Source organism: Anabrus simplex, chromosome 2 (assembly GCF_040414725.1).
Source record: "Anabrus simplex isolate iqAnaSimp1 chromosome 2, ASM4041472v1, whole genome shotgun sequence".
NCBI classification, from domain to species: domain Eukaryota; kingdom Metazoa; phylum Arthropoda; class Insecta; order Orthoptera; family Tettigoniidae; genus Anabrus; species Anabrus simplex.
The window spans coordinates 1,182,281,629-1,182,298,897 of record NC_090266.1 but is presented as its reverse complement, the minus strand read 5'-3'; the positions used below and the strand labels follow the sequence as shown (position 1 = coordinate 1,182,298,897).

The window sequence follows — 17,269 nt, the reverse complement described above, 5'->3', positions numbered from 1 at the left end:
ATCACCTATGTTTTTTTACACTTACAGGAGATTCCAAATACCCACTTTTTATGTCTGTAACATTTTACGCTTCTCAGATATTCTGTAGATATAGTCTTTTTAAAAATTCACCCCAATTTATCACTCCTGTTTAACCGCCATTAATTGAATTTTCCAAAAGCAAAAATATACGTGTTTCTTTATTTTTAAAGGAGATATCAAATACCAATTTTCAGTTCTGTAATATCTTCAGTTTAATGATATATGTATCCTCATTAAAGGCATTCAACCCATTATTCACAATTTTATACCCCTCCTATTGGGATTTAGAGAAAACAAAGAAATACGTGTTCCTTTACTTTTAAGGGAGATTCTAAACGCCAATTTTTACATCTGTAAACGTTTAAAATTTTAAGATGTAGACACAATTTAAAAATTCACCCCCCCCCCCTTTTCAGCCCCGTTATTTGGATTTTCCAAAAACGAAAAAATACCTGTTTCTTTATTTTTAAAGTAGATATCAAATACCAATTTTCAGGTCTGTAATATCTTCAGGTTCTGTAAGTAGCATCATTAAAGGCATTCAACCTCTTTTTCACCCTTTTCCACCCTTCCTATTAGGATGTTCTGAAAACAAAAAAATACGTGTTTCTTTATTTTTAAATGAGATTCTACATACCAGATTTTACATCTATAAACTTTAAACGTTTTGAGATATAGATACTCATTTTAAAAATTCACCCCCATTTTCACCCCCCATTATTTGGATTTTCCAAAAATGAAATAATACCTGTTTCTTTATTTTTAAAGGAGATCCCAAACACCAATTTTCAGGTCTGTAATATCTTCAGTTTGTAAGATATAAGTATTCTCTTTAAAGGCATTCAACCCCCTTTTCACCCCTCCTAGTGGGATTTTCCGAAAATAAAAAAATACGTGTTCCTTTATTTTTAATGAAGATTCTAAATACCAATTTTTACATCTGTAAACTTTAAAAGTTTTGAGATATAGATGCACTCATTTTAAAAATTCACCCCCCTTTTCACCCTCGCATTAATTGGATTTTCCAAAAACAAAAAAATACGTGTTTCTTTATTTTTGAAAGTGATCAAAAGTGCCAAATTTGAGGTCTGTAATATCTTCAGTTTCTGAGATATAAGTACCGGTATCCTGATTAAAGGCATTCAACCCCTTTTTCACCCTTTTTCACCCCTCCTATTGGGATTGTCTGAAAACAAAAAAATACGTGTTCCTTTATTTTTAAAGAAGATTTTAAATACCAATTTTCACATCTGTAAACTTTTAAAGTTTTGAGATATAGACGCACTCATGTTAAAATTTCACCCTTCTTTTCACCCCCTTAGCGACGGAATATCCAAGAATCCTCTCTTAGCGAGCACCTACATCTTAATATGAATGTATCCCCAAAATTTCATTTCTTTATGTCCAGTAGTTTTGGCTCGGCGATGATGAATCAGTCAGTCAGTCAGTCAGTCAGTCAGGACAAGCTACTTTATATATATAGATAGGGCTGCATAGAAAAAGGAACTGACCCAAAAAAGAAGAGTTGAAGGTAGAATAGGAATACTTGGAAGTAAATTGAACAAGGTTGACCAAACTTCTGGAAGTATTATTGGTACATAATGAAAAAGGAAAATGTGACTCGGCTCAATGGTCAGCATACTGGCCTTCGGTTCAGAGGGTCCCGGGTTCGATTCCCGGCCGGGTCAGGGATTTTAATCGCTCCTGATTAATTCTTGTGGCTCAAGAACTGGGCGTATGTGTCTGTCCCAACACTCTCCTGTTCATATTCAGACAACATGCCACACTACCAACAACCACAGATACACGCAATAGTGATTACATCCCTCCATATAGGGTTGGTGTCAGGAAGGCCAGCCGGCCGTAAAACAGGGACAAATCCACATATGCGACGCAATTCGCACCCACAACCCCTCAGGTGTGGGGAAAAAGCGGTAGGAAAAGAAGAAGAAGAAGAAGAAGAAGGAAAAAGGGTAAGCAGGAATGTTTGGATAAATCTGGAGAACTTACCTGTAAGTTTATTCAGTGTGATGAGAATGAACATGTAAACATAATCATGGTTTAATAAGTAGAAATTATTCCGAACAAATCACAGTACCATAAATTGCAAAGATTTATTAAATTGAATTAGATTTTCTGTTGGTTAGTATCTTGGTAGTTTTTGTTTGTTTATTTTAATATGTAATATGTATATTTAAAAGATATAGGTTAAGTAGACCAGTAATGTTAGCTGTGTTTTGTTCAAGGGCAGAAAATAAAGTTCCTTCCAGAATAAAACTGGTCTGAGATAAAGGGGTGCACTATCTCCCCTTCTGTTCAAAATTGCGCTGGAGAAGATTATCAGGAAATTACCTTTTGTACCTGCTGGCATCATATTGGGGAGACAACATAAAGTCCTTGCATATATGGATGATATTGTTCTTATTGACCGCAATGAATTAGAAATCAGGCAGTTATTTGTGGAACTAGAGAAAATGGCAGCAAAAACAGGCTTATGGGTAAATGATAAAAAGACATATTACATGGTTGTACAGAGACCAAATCATGAGGAGGTTGACAGATTGCCTTTGAAGATTGGGAAATATATATTTAAAAGAGCAGAAGAGTTTAAATTCCTTGGTGTATTAATCGATGATTAAAACTGAAGGCAACAGGAACACCACGCTAGTATTAAGATTGCAAATAAGGCATTTTACTCTATGAGCCCCAAGTTTTTAAACAAGGAATGCAAAGTGACTGTCTACAATATAATAATTCGACCAGTACGTCTGTATGGTTCTGAGACATGGAGTATAACCAAGAAAGAGCAGCAGCAGTTGCAAGTCTTTAAGAATAAAGTTTATAGGAAAATATTTGGCCCATGGTTCGATCCTATCTCTCAAAGCTGGCAGAAAAGATCTAATTATGAGATTTACACCCTCTCTCAACAACACGCTATAATGGGTGTGATAGAATCCAACAGACCGCTGGGCTGGACATGTACTGAGGATGCAGGATAACAGAGCACCAGTAGATCTTTACAAGGGATCTCTTAATAGGGAAAGACCTTCAGGAAGACCCTGAAGCACCTGGAAGAAGGAGATCAACAAGGTATGTCGGACCTTCCAAATTGATAACTGGGAAGAGCAGGCTCAAGATTGAAAAGGATGGACGACGATTGTGAGATTGGTGCAGGAACTTCACGTCCCTCAGAAGCCTACGGAGTGAGTGAGTGAGGTTTATTAGACTGAAATTGATCACTGTTTGAAGCACAAACCTATGTGAAAAAGAGGGGAGATATGAAAGCGAATAGGGTAGTTTTTGCAGCAAAGGTAAATGAAATTGCTGGCAATACACCCTCTAGGAGGTGATTCGTGTGTTCTGTATAGTTAGCCGTGCTGTAAACAGTTTTAGCCTTTCACCCTTCAACAATGCACTGACCTGTAGATGAGGATCAGTTTCTATGCATTTTTCCTTTTCTTTTCTTTTGTTATTACATAGTAAAAGATTGCTATTGGGTTGGATTTCCTGCTTGTGTGCTTTCACTGAACATGTGTTGCCATCTTGAAATCTATCAATTCAGGTATATTGCATAAAATGACAGCCATTTAAAGATGTTCAAAAATATAAGTCTTCTGGTTATTGAGTCAGGCAAGTCAAACATGGAATTTACTCCACGAATGCATGTTTATGGCAAAACAGAAGCAGATATCTTGATGTTGAGAATCAGCAGTTTTGACTAACCGTTTTAGAGATATATTCATTATTACCTGAAATTGCCTGAATGAAACCTCCAAGGCTTCTGTTTGTATTAGTGTGATAGTAATATGCAGTAATGCTTATAGTCATACACAAATATTTTGTTTTGAAAACAAATTTGTTCTCTAAGAATGTTGCAAATTCCAAAGCTTATTTGATATGAGTACTTAAATTATATGTGTGAATATATTAGCACAATTGCCTATCAAAAGTCTGGCTCCATGGCTAAATGGTTAGCATGCTGGCGTTTGACCCAAAGTGTCCCGGGTTCGATTCTCAGCTGGTTGTGGATGTTAACCTTTATTGGTTAATTCCGATGGTTTGGGGGCTGGGTGTGTATGCTGTCTTCAGCATTAGAATTCATCATAGGTAGGGCCCCATCTTCACAGAAACACAGATCGACTCAAAAGACCTGCACCAAGTCTCTTCGGAGGCTGCATGCCGTTATTATTGTACCTATCAAAAGTTTTCAGTGATTCTGAATGTTATTTACTTTCTCTTTTATAAAACCTTGACAGATTTCTTTGTTCTAATGTGGTGAAATTTTCTGATGACTTTTATATTTAAAGAAACTCGTCTTTTCTCTCTTGTAAACTAAACATTTGAATATCTCCCACCTAGTTCACAGTGTTGGATAGTTTCATCAAATTCCAGGAATTTGGAGTACATGCCTGCCAACATTGGGAGGCTTTTGTCAGTAGTGTTTTTGTACCGCTTACTGATGCTTGGGCTAAGTTCACAAGAACATCTAAAAATGACTGGCTGTATAGCATAATTGGTTAGGGGCTTGTCTTCATTGTTCAAGGTTGCAGGATAGAATTTTGTTGGTGCTGTCAGTCGTCATTTAAGAGTGTTAAAATGTGAGTGAACCATATCAGTGAATTTATTGACATGTTAAATACCTTACCAAGTGAATTAGTTACAAGTTGTGTATCTATAAGTTTGCATTTGAGAGATGGTGGGTTTAAACCCCACCACCAACAGCAGACCTTAAGATAGATTTCTGTGGGTTCCCATTTTCACACAATATGGACTTCAGGGCAGTACCCCCATTAAGGCCACAGCCTATACCTTCCCAGTCTTGGCCTTATCCTTTCTTACTGCCACAGAAATCCCTAAAATGTTAGTGTGATTTTAAAAAAAGTTGAGGGCAAAATACCTGCCCTCCAACATGTCTTAAAATCTGAAGGGTCATTATGTTATTACTTTTATTATTATTATTATTATTATTATTATTATTATTATTATCATCATCATCATCATCATCATCATCATCATCATCATCATCATTGTCTAGAGTACTTCGACGCAAAGCCACTAGCAAAAAAATGTATTAATTAAACTATGCAGGAAATCAAGAATTTCCTTTTTGTTCTTGTTTTTCCCCTTAATATACTTCAGCCAAGGATTTCCATAATTAAAAAAATGAATTGAAACATCTTGTTCATGTTCAGAAGACTCTCTTGTACAACCTCCGACAAGCCTTGTGATTCTCCTCTTTATATTCGAGCATGAAGTCCTGCAGAGAGGCTATCTTTCCTACAGATGGTTCATCAAACTGTTCATTGAACCGTTCTTTCATCTTTGGTAATGAAAAATGTCTCCTCCTTGTTTTTAAACCATACGGAGACTTGCCGAGTGGAGTGGCCACACATGGTAATGTGCTATGGCCACGGAACCAAGTTCTGCATTCAGGAGACGAGTGGATTCAAACCACACCGTGGGCTGTTGGGAATGGTTCTTTTTGTTGGTGGTGGTTCCAGGTAAATGCCGGGAGAGTCCAGCTTCATAGGCACAGCCAATTCCCTTCACCTCCTTACCCAGTTTCATTCACCATAAGTCATTTCATCTTCATTAGCTCCTCGACCGACGTTGGGTACAGGAAGGGCATCCGGCCGTAAAAGTTGCCATATAAATACATCTCACTTCATCTCTGACCCTGTATTAAGAAACAGGACTAAGGGGGTAGACACCAACTGAGACTTAGAAATATCCTTTTGTATTTAACTTCATATCATTAAAATTAAAAAAAAATGCACCTTGTTCATACTTCCATAATGACTGTTGCAAAGTTATACAAATTATAGACAGTCTGTAGATGTGACAGGTCTGAGTATGTCCCCACTTTCTTTTCAGTAGAACAATCTTTGAAGTTTTGTACACCTGCTCATAATTAAAATTTTCTCTTCTGTGTTTGTAGACCGCCAGCGTCAAGCTGAAAGAAGAGTCTTGGAGGAAGCTAGGGCTGATAGTTATCGAGAGCGAGACAGAGAAAGGAAAAGAAAGCAGTATTTGGGCTCTGGAAGAGTACGTAGCTTTAAAATAACTTGCCTTCATTATGTGCATGTCTTTCTTTCAGTCTTTCAGTCTTGTAGTTCATTATATACATGTATTCTATGTTTACTTCCATTTCTGTTCATTACAAATGTATAGTCAGTTTAGAGCTTTACATCACAGCAGTTTACATGTTAGTGGCATGCTTTCTTACAAATAATAATAGCTGTTAGTTACCTGAATAGCTTACTGTCACGTTCATATGTGCAAATGCTACAAAGGATCATTATTTTGTGAAGCAGTAGATGGGATGGGGTAATATAGATGAACTACAGTGTCTCATTTTAAAAGAGTGATTTCTGTAATTTTTAATTTTGAGGTTGCTTATGTTTATTTTACCTTTACAGCCCCCACAAAAGAAATTTCGTGGAGAAGATGGTGAGATTCTGGACCTTAATGTTGAATCTAACCCTTCTAGCCCTTCCCAGGGTGATGTAAGTATCGTACATGAAGTATATTTTTTAACACCAAAATTGATTAACCCCTAAATGCATGCTGTTGTTTTTGTGGTATAGTCACCATCCAATGTGGGCGACATTTGATAGGCTTCATTTTTAATACCTCTTTCATACTTCAGAACAGTCATTCTTATCTCATACTGCCCAAGGGTCTTGAACATTCTGCCAATCAGTTTTTGTGTCCGTAATTTGCACTAAAAGTACAGATGGGTCGATACCAGTTTTTGTCGATATTCTATACCAGTGTGTTTCTTCTCTTGATACGGTGATACTTTTATAGTGAAACTCAAACTTGTCAATAAAGTTATTAATTAAATAGGCATTTTTATTTTAACACTTCAATATGTGCATAATTTTAAATAAAATATATTGTGATATATAGGTGGTTCGTGGCGTGGGTTACTGTAATCACAATCCACTGGTGATCCCTGATCTTTTAGAGGAGAGATCCTTACTGGGACAATATATAAGTAGGGTAGCATCCTGATTCACAGAATTCACTGAGCTCAGAACATTTTAAGCAAATCTTTGACTTATGGAATTAATGAAGTCCCACTTGCATATGTCAGGTAAGGGACTCCTTGGAAACAACTTGGTGAACAAAATGGAATTCAACGGGAAGCTGTCAATATTAATGGGGTTTATGGAAGAAAGAAAGAAAGAAAGAAAGAAAGAAAGAAAGTAGAACTGGCTGAGTCAGCTAAGAGGATTTGTTTGGATGTGTTAGGCGTTAATGATATATTCAGGTAAGGGGGGGATAACGAGGATGAAGTAGGAGATTATAAAGTGTTCTTGAATAGTGTTAAGAAGGGATGGGCAGAGTGCAGGTTACGACTGTTCATCAGGATTACTATCGTACGCAACGTAGTTTATGTTAGGTACAAAACCTTTGAATAGTTAGTGGGACATTAAACCTCTAGCAAGGAAGAAGGAAAAAAAAAGAAAAAAACACTCTCCCAGGAACCCATCTGTAACTAAAAGTAATCTAGAGTTGTTTTTTTTTTTTTTTTTTTAATGATCTCTTTTCTTTATTTCCAGTTTTCAATTCCAATGATGTTGGATGATGCAAGCAATGAAGGTTTGGTTGTGGATGTAGAGAGTTCTTCTCATTCATCTCAGTCACGTAAGATTCAAATTAAACTTCCTCTGTACAAGTCTTTACGTAAATACAAATTTTACTACTCAAAATTGTTCCTGTAACTTATAAATGGCATGTGTGATAACTGATAATGTATGTGTTGGTGTGATGATGTTGTTTGTTTTCATTTATTTTTGAAGTGGTTCTTTATGAGTTTATGACCTTATCTTGGTGAACAGCTTTAAACATTTCATAATGATGTGAGGTGGTATGAAAATGTAAATGAAATATACAGGCTGTTAATTCGCAGCAGCCAAAATAATGCTCACATCGTGCTGCGAGCATAACCCGTTGTAAGGTTTGACAATTCACTAAAAATCGAGAACGCCGGGCTGAGTGGCTCAGACGGTTGAGGCGCTGGCCTTCTGACCCCAACTTGGCAGGTTCGATCCTGGCTCAGTCCGGTGGTATTTGAGGGTGCTCAGATACGTCAGCCTCATGTCGGTAGATTTACTGGCACGTAAAAGAACTCTTGTAAAACGAAATTCCGGCACCTCGGCGTCTCCGAAAACCGTAAAAGTAGTTAGTGAGACGTAAAGCAAATAGCATTATTATTATTATTATTATTATTATTATTATTATTATTATTATTATTATTATTATTATTATTAAAAATCGAGAACAAGCTATGCACACTTTCTGGTGGCTACATACTGTTTCTTCATGTAATAGTTGTGAGAGTATTTCAGAAGATGGCAGTATTGTAAATCTAAGTCAGAGAATTTACTATATTTTTGATGAGTGTGCATTAGTAAATGTTGTCACTCAGTGTGCTCTAAAACGTGGTTTCTTGCAGCAAACAAGTGATTGATGAAAGTGATGTTTTTGATATAAAGACACCGGGCTGAGTGGCTCAGGCGGTTGAGCCGCTGGCCTTCTGACCCCAGCTTGACAGGTTCGATCTTGGCTCAGTCCGGTGGTATTTGTAGGTGCTCATATGTTAGCCTCCTGTTGGTAGGTTTACTGGCACGTAGAAGAACTCCTGTGGGACTAAATTCCGGCACCTCGGTGTCTCCGAAAACCGTAAAAAAAAGTAGTTAGTGGGACGTAATGCCAATAACATTATTATCTATAAAAACAGAAAACATTACTAATATGTAGACATTTGTATGTATTCACACAAATATGAAATGCATGGGAACAAGGCGGTTGGCTGTCGAACGAATTCCAATCATAATGAAATGTATGAAGTTTCTAAGAATGTGGAACTAGAATGAAGTTCGTTACTTGTAATGTAAGAAGTTGTTTGAATTTATATTCGGATGTGAATAATATTTCCATTTGGGCATACCTTCAATATCATTCAACTTCACTCTGAGTATCTTCGCTAACATTACTTCCTGAGGCACTATCGTCGCATAAAAAGATATAAATAAAATTTCATAAGAGCTCCCATTTTCATTCTTGTTATTACTATTGTTATTGAACAATTATTATTTTTATATTATTTTCATTATTTTTGTTGTTTTGTAATTGCAGTGCACATGTTACATGATCAAAATAAGGAAAATATAATAGTATTTTAGAAAACTGTACTTAGTAAACTGTCCATTTTTTTTTTAAATTTGCAAAACATGGTATGATATATAAACAATTTTAAAATCTCAAGTACTAGTTTTTGCAAAACAAATTGCATTTTCCATTACTAGATGCTCAGACAAGCACAAAGAAAAGAGAAACATGCAAATATCTCCTATAGGTACATAGATTTTTTTTTTTTTTTAAACCCTTGAAAATGCCTAGTCAAGAACCATAGGGATATGGGTTAACAGTAACTACAGATGTAGCCTTGTACTGCTGCTACCAACATTATCACATCAGTCTGCCATGTATATTAACTCTGCATGTTGTTATGCTTGCTTTTATGATTTGATAATGCATTATTGATGGGCTGTGATTCGAGCAAAGAACAAATAATGCAAGGAATTTATTTGTAAGATTCTTGTACAAAGACGATTTGAAAAGTAAAGGACTTTTACTCATAAAAATCGTGTTGTTACAATATTAAAGAAACTGAATATGCAATGCAAGTATCCTGTCATACTGCAATCTATTTTTCTACATAGCTGGCTCGAACATTTATGCACTTGCCATTGCTGGAGGACAGTATAATATTCCCCTTGTCACAGAAAGTTGCTGCTTGTCATTTTAACCATTCTGTGACAGAATCTTTTATCATTGTCAGTTTGTTTCCTAATGAGATGCTCCTTTATCTTCGGATGTGAATTAAAAATTATGGTATCAATTTTGCACAGTAGGGTGGGTGTAGAAAAGTCTCCTAATGACATTCACACAGTGAGTCCCACGTCTTCCTGGTGATTCTCATATCCCATTTTTGATTTCTGGAAACTTTGCCTTTAGTCCATGAAACAGCCAGTGGTTACCGTTTGTCCCAGATGAGTTTTATTTTTCCTCCAATCACAAACTGTACCGCAACATCTCTCCTCATCGTACTTTCTTCCCACTGCACAATTAAGAATTTGCTCAGCCTCTTCAATAACGTGGAGCTTTCCTTTAGCCCAGAATGATCTATAACAAGAATTCACACCAGCCATCCTAAACATGTGCTACTACTTAAACTGACACCATGCAAGTGACGCGATATATATGAGGCACACTTTTCGGTTGTGGTGCAAACAGAGTTGCCCACAGAGGTTATGGAAAACTACTAACTTCCAGATTTCTGTATGTCAAGAGCATTGTAACAACCTTGATGCAACTTATACCCACACCCTGTCGTTTTGCTGCAAGAATTTGAAAAACATATGCGGGAATTGTTCACGTATATATGATATGAGGAAAGATCTTCATGGGGGTAAACATATTAATGGGATTGTAAATAAAGTTATACATTAATTTATTTTAAAATTAGTCGGTACATGTTTTGATTTTCATAGAAAACATCTTCAGAATGTGTGACTGAAAAGGGACAGTTTGGATGTTTCGCCAATGAGTCAAATGGTTGGTTTGAAAACTTATTATGGGGTGTAAGCTAGCTATGGATATCTCATGTGTTTTTTAATTAAGTAACATCAATCTTTGTAAAAGAAAAATAGCATCTTGCAACATCTCCCAGCCAATTATGAGGAAGATATAGTAAAATTTCACAGTTTTGTTACAGATTTGGGCCGGAAAAATTCATATGTACTCTTGCAAATTTGTAATGCAGACCGGACATCATTATACAGAGGGCACTAGGAAAGTTTTGCAATACGCAAAAACAGTTAGCTGGACACTCCTGTTATGATGAGGAATGAAAAGAGGGGTGAAAACCGGTGTAGAAGACAGCAAGGCGTGACCTTTACACCAGTTGTTACCAAGCAGTGGAATTGAAAGCAAGTTAAGATGTCAATGTGATCTAAAGGTGAATATTGTGCAATTATCTGCTACAATTTTGCTCGTGGATTAACTGTTTAACAGTGCCTGGAGGAAATGACTCCTATGCTGGGGAAAGACTGTCCACATCGGACAACAATTTTCCGCTGGTACAAAGAGTTCCAGAGGGGAAATTTTGGGGTTGAAGACGATCCTCGTTCTGGGCGACCATCTGAATTGGTGACTGAGGAAAACATTGAACCTGTGAAGAAAATGTTGCAACAAGAGAGGCGGTTGACATATCGGCAGGTAGAAGAGATCCTCCACATCCCTGAACCAGCTATTCATTCAGTTCTACATGACCATCACCTTGTTAGAAAGGTTTGTTCCCTTTGGGTGCCCCATTCACTTTCAGAGGAACAAAGGGCACGTCGAGTGAAATGGTGCCGAAAAATGCTAAAACAGTTTGAAAACGGGACTTTGCGTAACATCAATAGCATTGTTACAGGTGACAAAACTTGGCTTTATTATTACGATGTCCCAACAAAATCCCAGAACAAGGTGTGGCTGTTTGAAGATGAGGGTACTCCTGTGACTGTGAAAGTCAAGGTCAGTGAAGAAAAGGATGATTGCAGAATTCTTCACTAAATGGGGCATCCTGACTCGGGTTGTGCTAGAAACACAAAAGACAGTTACTACGAAGTGGTACAGTGAGACTTGTCTGGCTCAGGTCATCTAGGTTCTCCGTCCAAGGTCACGGCTCAACACTTGGCTCTTGCATCACAACAATGCTCCAGCGCATCGTGCTAATATAACAATGGATTTTCTTGCCAGATCAGGGTTGACTGTGCTTAATCACCCTCCATACAGTCCTGATCTTGCCCATGTGACTTTGCCCTCTTCCCAGAAGTGAAGATGAAGCTGAAAGAGCGGCGTTTTGCATCCGATGAGGAGCTTCTGGCAGCATGGGATCAAGAGTGTGAAAATGTAACCGAAGAAAAGTGGCAGAGTTAGTTCAGTGACTGGTTTCGATGTATGGAAGTGTATTGAGTGTGGTGGAAATTATTTTGAAAAAGTCTAAAGCGTTCACTCACATTGTGAAACTTTCCTAGTGCCCTTTGTATTCTTCTTCTGTCCCCTCAGCCCTTGTGTGGTTGAGAGTGCGAGCCGTGTCACACTACGGTAGGATGCCCTGCCTAACGCCAACCTCACTAAGCCAGATGAATTGACCATATGCGATTACAATCCTCTACCCAGCTGTGGCTCTATCCCAAGACTCTTTGAAATAAAGGCCTCGGTCCTGATCATTCAGCAGTGGATATGATGCAATGAATTGCTTCATAATTTGATTTTGTATTGTATTGTAGTATTTACGGTTTTCATTGTAAATATTTTACAAAGCCTCACCTGCATTTTTTTTTTTTTCCTTCCAAAATTTTCTGTCCTAAAATTAGTGTGGGGGTTATTCAATATTATATACGGCATTAACACCCAGGTACCTACAGTGATCCCCAAGAGTTACTTCCACCCCGTCAACACAGTAATTAAAACTCAGAAGACCAAGCGAGTGGCTGTGTGGTTTGGGTTGCAGAGCTGTCAGCTTGCATTCTGAAGGTAGTGGATTCAAACCGCCACTGTCAGCAGTGCTGAAGATGGTTTTCCATGGTTCCACATTTTCACATCAGCAAATGCTGGGGCTATACCTTAATTAAGTCCACGGCTGATTCCTTCCCACTCCTAGGCTTTTCCTATCTCATTGTTGCCGTAAGACCTATCTGTGTTGGTGCAATGTAAAACAAATTGTTAAAAATTAAAGAATTGTGTTTTCACATTTGGTGAGAAAAGGTTTGAAAATCTCCCTGACAGGGGCTAATTTTTTGAGCTCCCTTCTCTGCCGTCGGTCTGGTGTCATCGAAACAAAGAGCATGCAACAAGAAGAGAAATCTTTGTAGACTGATAGTTTTGATGTCCAGAATTACAAACGCCTACGAGTATCAGAATACCAATCTCACATATTATTTCAGATTCATCGGTATGCTTAGCATCTCGATCTCTCGAGTAATCTCCAGCAATTCTGTCTGTGTAAATGTTCGTTCACTCGCTCACTCATTCCCTACTGATCTGCATTTAGAGTGGTCGCCCAAGTGGCAGATTCCCTGTATGTTACAGTATTTTCCTAGCCTTTTCTTAAATGATTGCAAAGAAATTGGAACTTTATTGAACTCCCTTGGTAAGTTATTCCAATCCCTAACTCCTCTTCCTACAAATGAATATTTGCCCCAATTTGTCCTCTTGAATTCCAACTTTACCTTCATATTGTGATCTTTCTTACTTTTATAGAGACGCCATTCAAACTTAATCGTCTACTAATGTCATTCCACGCCATCTCTCCACTGACAGCTTGGAACATACCACTTAGTTGAGCAACTCGTCACCTTTCTCTAAAGTCTTCCCAGCCCAAACGTTACAACATTTTTGTAACGCTACTCTTTTATCGGAAATCACCCAGAACAAATCGAGCTGCTTTTCTTTGGATTTTTTCCAGTTCTTGAATCAAGTAATCCTGGTGAGGGTCCCATACACTGGAACTATACTCTAGTTCGGGTCATACCAGAGACTTATATGCCCTCTCCTTTACATCCTTACTACAACCCCTAAATACCCTCATAAAGATGTGCACATAAAAGTTACAATCCCATTTATGTGATTACCCCAGTGAAGATCTTTCCTTATATTAACACCTAGGTACTTACAATGATCGCCAAAAGGAACTTCCCCATCAACGCAGTAGTTAAAGCTGAGAGGACTTTTCCTATTTGTGAAATTCACAACCTGACTTTTGCAGTTTGTGCAGTTAGTAATAGTTCTGATCATTACGACATCCACGAATAGCGAAAAACACTCAAGCACCGACTTGACAAAAAATACGGGCGAAAATTTTGGATGTGTAACTTATTCAAGAAATTCAAATATTTTTAAAAATATTTACAATTCATTTAAATTTAAAAGACACAGTAGAAGTCCGATAGTCCGGTACGTTCGAGACCGGCCCGGTGCTGGATTACCGAAAATGCCGGACTATCGGGCAGTACCTCTTACTACGATATAGGTTAAGGCGTACAGCGAAAACAGCTGTAATATGGTGTTTTGCAGTAAAATGTTGATAAGCAGAATCCTTAGTTTAATAACTTTAGCTCAAAATTAGGGCAGCACCAAATTTTCATTCAACACATTTAGTTTACATACATGTACTGGACGGTATTTTAGTGGGACTTAAAAAGTCTCTAATACCTTTTTGTTTTCAAGATTGTTGTCACTTGGCATAAAAGTTATTTCTGATGATATATAAATCAATAAGTTCAATGGCATTATAATTAGTATTACTCTCAGCAAAAGTGATGAATTTATTTAGGGACTCCACAGCTTCTGCCCAGCTGATTCTCCCCTTTCCTTCGGTTTCCTCATCTGAGTCACTCTCTTCAAGATTGTGTATAGGTTGAGGGTTTAATACACTTTGGATAATGTCCTCATTGGTTAGCTCCTGCTTGGTAAAGTGATTGTTATCCATTTGATTCCACTCTGCGACACATTATCCAAAGGATTGTTGTTGGTTACACTTCTTACAACATCCAAAACTTCAGGCACTGTTTCGGGATGTTGTTCCTCCTCAACAATCTATGGTGTTGAATCAAATGTAGGATCCGCAGCTCGCCAAAGTTTTCCCCAGCACTGTTGTAAAGTAACATTTTTCTCTTCTGCCCAGGGCATTGTGGCAGCATAGACGGCATCTTGTACATAAAACTTTTTTTGAAATTCAGTTACATCACACAGCGTTTAACAGGCTGCGAACAAAAGAACTCCTATAAAAACATTTAAAGTTCTGGCTTACCCTTTGATCCATTGGCTGAATTAGTGGTGTAACATTAGGGAGCAGAAGTCTAGCAAATATATTTCCAAAAACTAACTCAACTACTGGTGGATGTGCTTCACAGTTTCAAAAGAAGGATGGCTTCGCTGTCTTCTGGTAGACCAAGGTTTTTGAAGCTTTCTTTGACTTGTGGCACAAAATGATCAAAGAACCAGTCTTTGAATAGGGTGGCAGTCATCCACGCATTTGATTTGAGTGTCATAATGACCAGGCAAGTTCGTAACATTTTTAATTGCCTGAGGTTTTCTAGATTTACCAATTACAAAAGGAGTTATTCGGTGGCTTCCAGACGCATTAGCACATAGCAAAACTGTCAATCTGTCTTTGTTTTTTTAAAACACTTTAGCCACCTTTTCACCTCCCACAGCTGGAGTAGATGTTGGTAAGCACTGCCATAGTAGGCAGCATTGTACATCTGATCAGCTGTTAGATTATTAACTGCAATTATTTCTTCAAACTCGTCTTTGTATTTTTCTGCTGAATCTTGGTTTGCTGAAAGTGTCTCTCTGGTTACATCAAGTCTTCGAATTCCATGCCGAAACTTAAAGTTTCAGAGCCAACCATCAGAAAAACTGCATTCACTTTCTGCAACACCTATATCTTGTCCAAATTTCTTTGCCTTTTCAATAACCATTGGCCCCATTACCTGCTTTATTTCAGAGCGTACTGCACTGAACCATTTGTGCAATATGCTATCTAATTGTTCCAGGTTTGGTTTTTTTAATGTGTGTCGGAAGCCAATTTTTCAGTTGTTATTGATTGAGAAGCAAATTTCATTAGTTCATCTTTTTGTTTTTTTGTGTCGTAAAGGGTTGACAAGCCAATATTAAATTAATTCAACAAAATATTTCTATTCTCACCTTTCTCCAGGCGTTTGATGATTTACAGTTTCTGGTTGATAGTCAGAGTTACGTGCTTACGTTTCTCTCCTGATTTGGAGCTTGAAGGTTTCGAGAACATTGTCACTGCTTAAATACCAAGAAAACTTCCACAGGGCACTTTGATATGTATGTTCTCTATACTACTGCACTACTGTAATATGGATCCTAGATCGCAAGAAAAAATACTGTAGCAAAAAGTGCTCGCAAACAAAACAATGAACTGAACCTGTGTGTGGTGACAGCCAACAATGCCGATTGTGTCGAACAATAGCAGATGCATAGTGGACACTTTCGGGTGGTTTTGAACTGCACCATGCGCTTTAACTGTCACAAACTTTAAAAAATAACATTAGAAAATCCTGGAATGGTGCTGGACCATCGGGTGTTCCGGACTAATGGAATTCTACTGTACATCAAGTATAATTTACACGCAGTCGGTTCGACTCATTTTTGGTTATTGTCATTTGGCACAGAATTCCAGTGTGGGATTCTGAGAAGTCAGAGTTGGACACATGGCTTTGAAGTACAGACACTGGAAAAAATTATTCTCATTACGAGCAGGCAATAAGATCTGAAGTGAAATAAACATGAACTGATAAAAGTACAATTCATGTAAGTACAAAATAATGACATACCAGCAAAAAAGTAACTGTCCAGCATGAGGAGGGCGGGCATCAAAAGAGGGACCCTGCTAGATTTCCCCAAACAGTTTGTATCCAATCTTGTATGAGTGATGTGGCCACCCACCGCTTTTCTTGGATACGAACGTGGATCCCTTGTGGAAATTTTACTTTAGGCATTTTTTCTGTTGTAGAACAATGTAAGGTGTAAGCTTTCTGCCATCACCTGTTACAGAAAGCATTGCAGTATATCGTTGTTTTTCGCTTCCAGTAGTGTGTACGATAACACTCGTTCCCTTCTTATCGATTGTTCAACTTTGTGGCATGTTGAAACTGATTGGCATGTGACCTGCAGTTCCTATTTGGGAGACTATTCCTTCAGTTTATGCTTCTTAATGACGAAGCGATGAAAATCAACTACAGTACTGTTTGATTGAAATGATTTGGCATTTTTTGCCATAATGTTGTTCTTCGTCGAAGAGAAAGTCCATTCCTCTTCATAAAATTAATCACCGCGTGTCGGCTAACCTTCAAATCCGAGGCACTGATTCCATGTGCAGCAGCTTTTTCTCGTCCTTTAAAATACAGCATTCGTGAGAAACTGCATATCCAACGTTGCGTAATGAAGTCATATATTTAAGCAGATTCTCCTCTACTTTCGTAAACTTGCCGCCTTTTGGTCCATGAAATGCTTTGCGAGACTTGTTGGTTGCTTGAACTGCACTTCTCTGTTACCGCGATAGTGCAAGTTGCATTTGGACACTGAATACTTGCGGCCTTCTGCCCTATGCCCGTATGTTCCGGTGTAACTGATCACCGCAAGTTTATATGATGCA

At 37.9% G+C, this 17,269-nt stretch overlaps 1 protein-coding gene across 1 annotated transcript in view; it reads left to right on the top strand.

Moving 5' to 3' along the window:
* The window catches only part of LOC136863826 (chromatin-remodeling ATPase INO80), a 396,793-nt gene that overhangs the window by 324,727 nt on the left and 54,797 nt on the right, over positions 1-17,269 (top strand). The window contains exons 32-34 of the mRNA XM_068226103.1: positions 5,960-6,066; positions 6,441-6,527; positions 7,590-7,674. Of these exons, the coding sequence (XP_068082204.1) occupies positions 5,960-6,066; positions 6,441-6,527; positions 7,590-7,674 (279 nt within the window). The remainder of the gene's footprint in view (positions 1-5,959; positions 6,067-6,440; positions 6,528-7,589; positions 7,675-17,269) is intronic.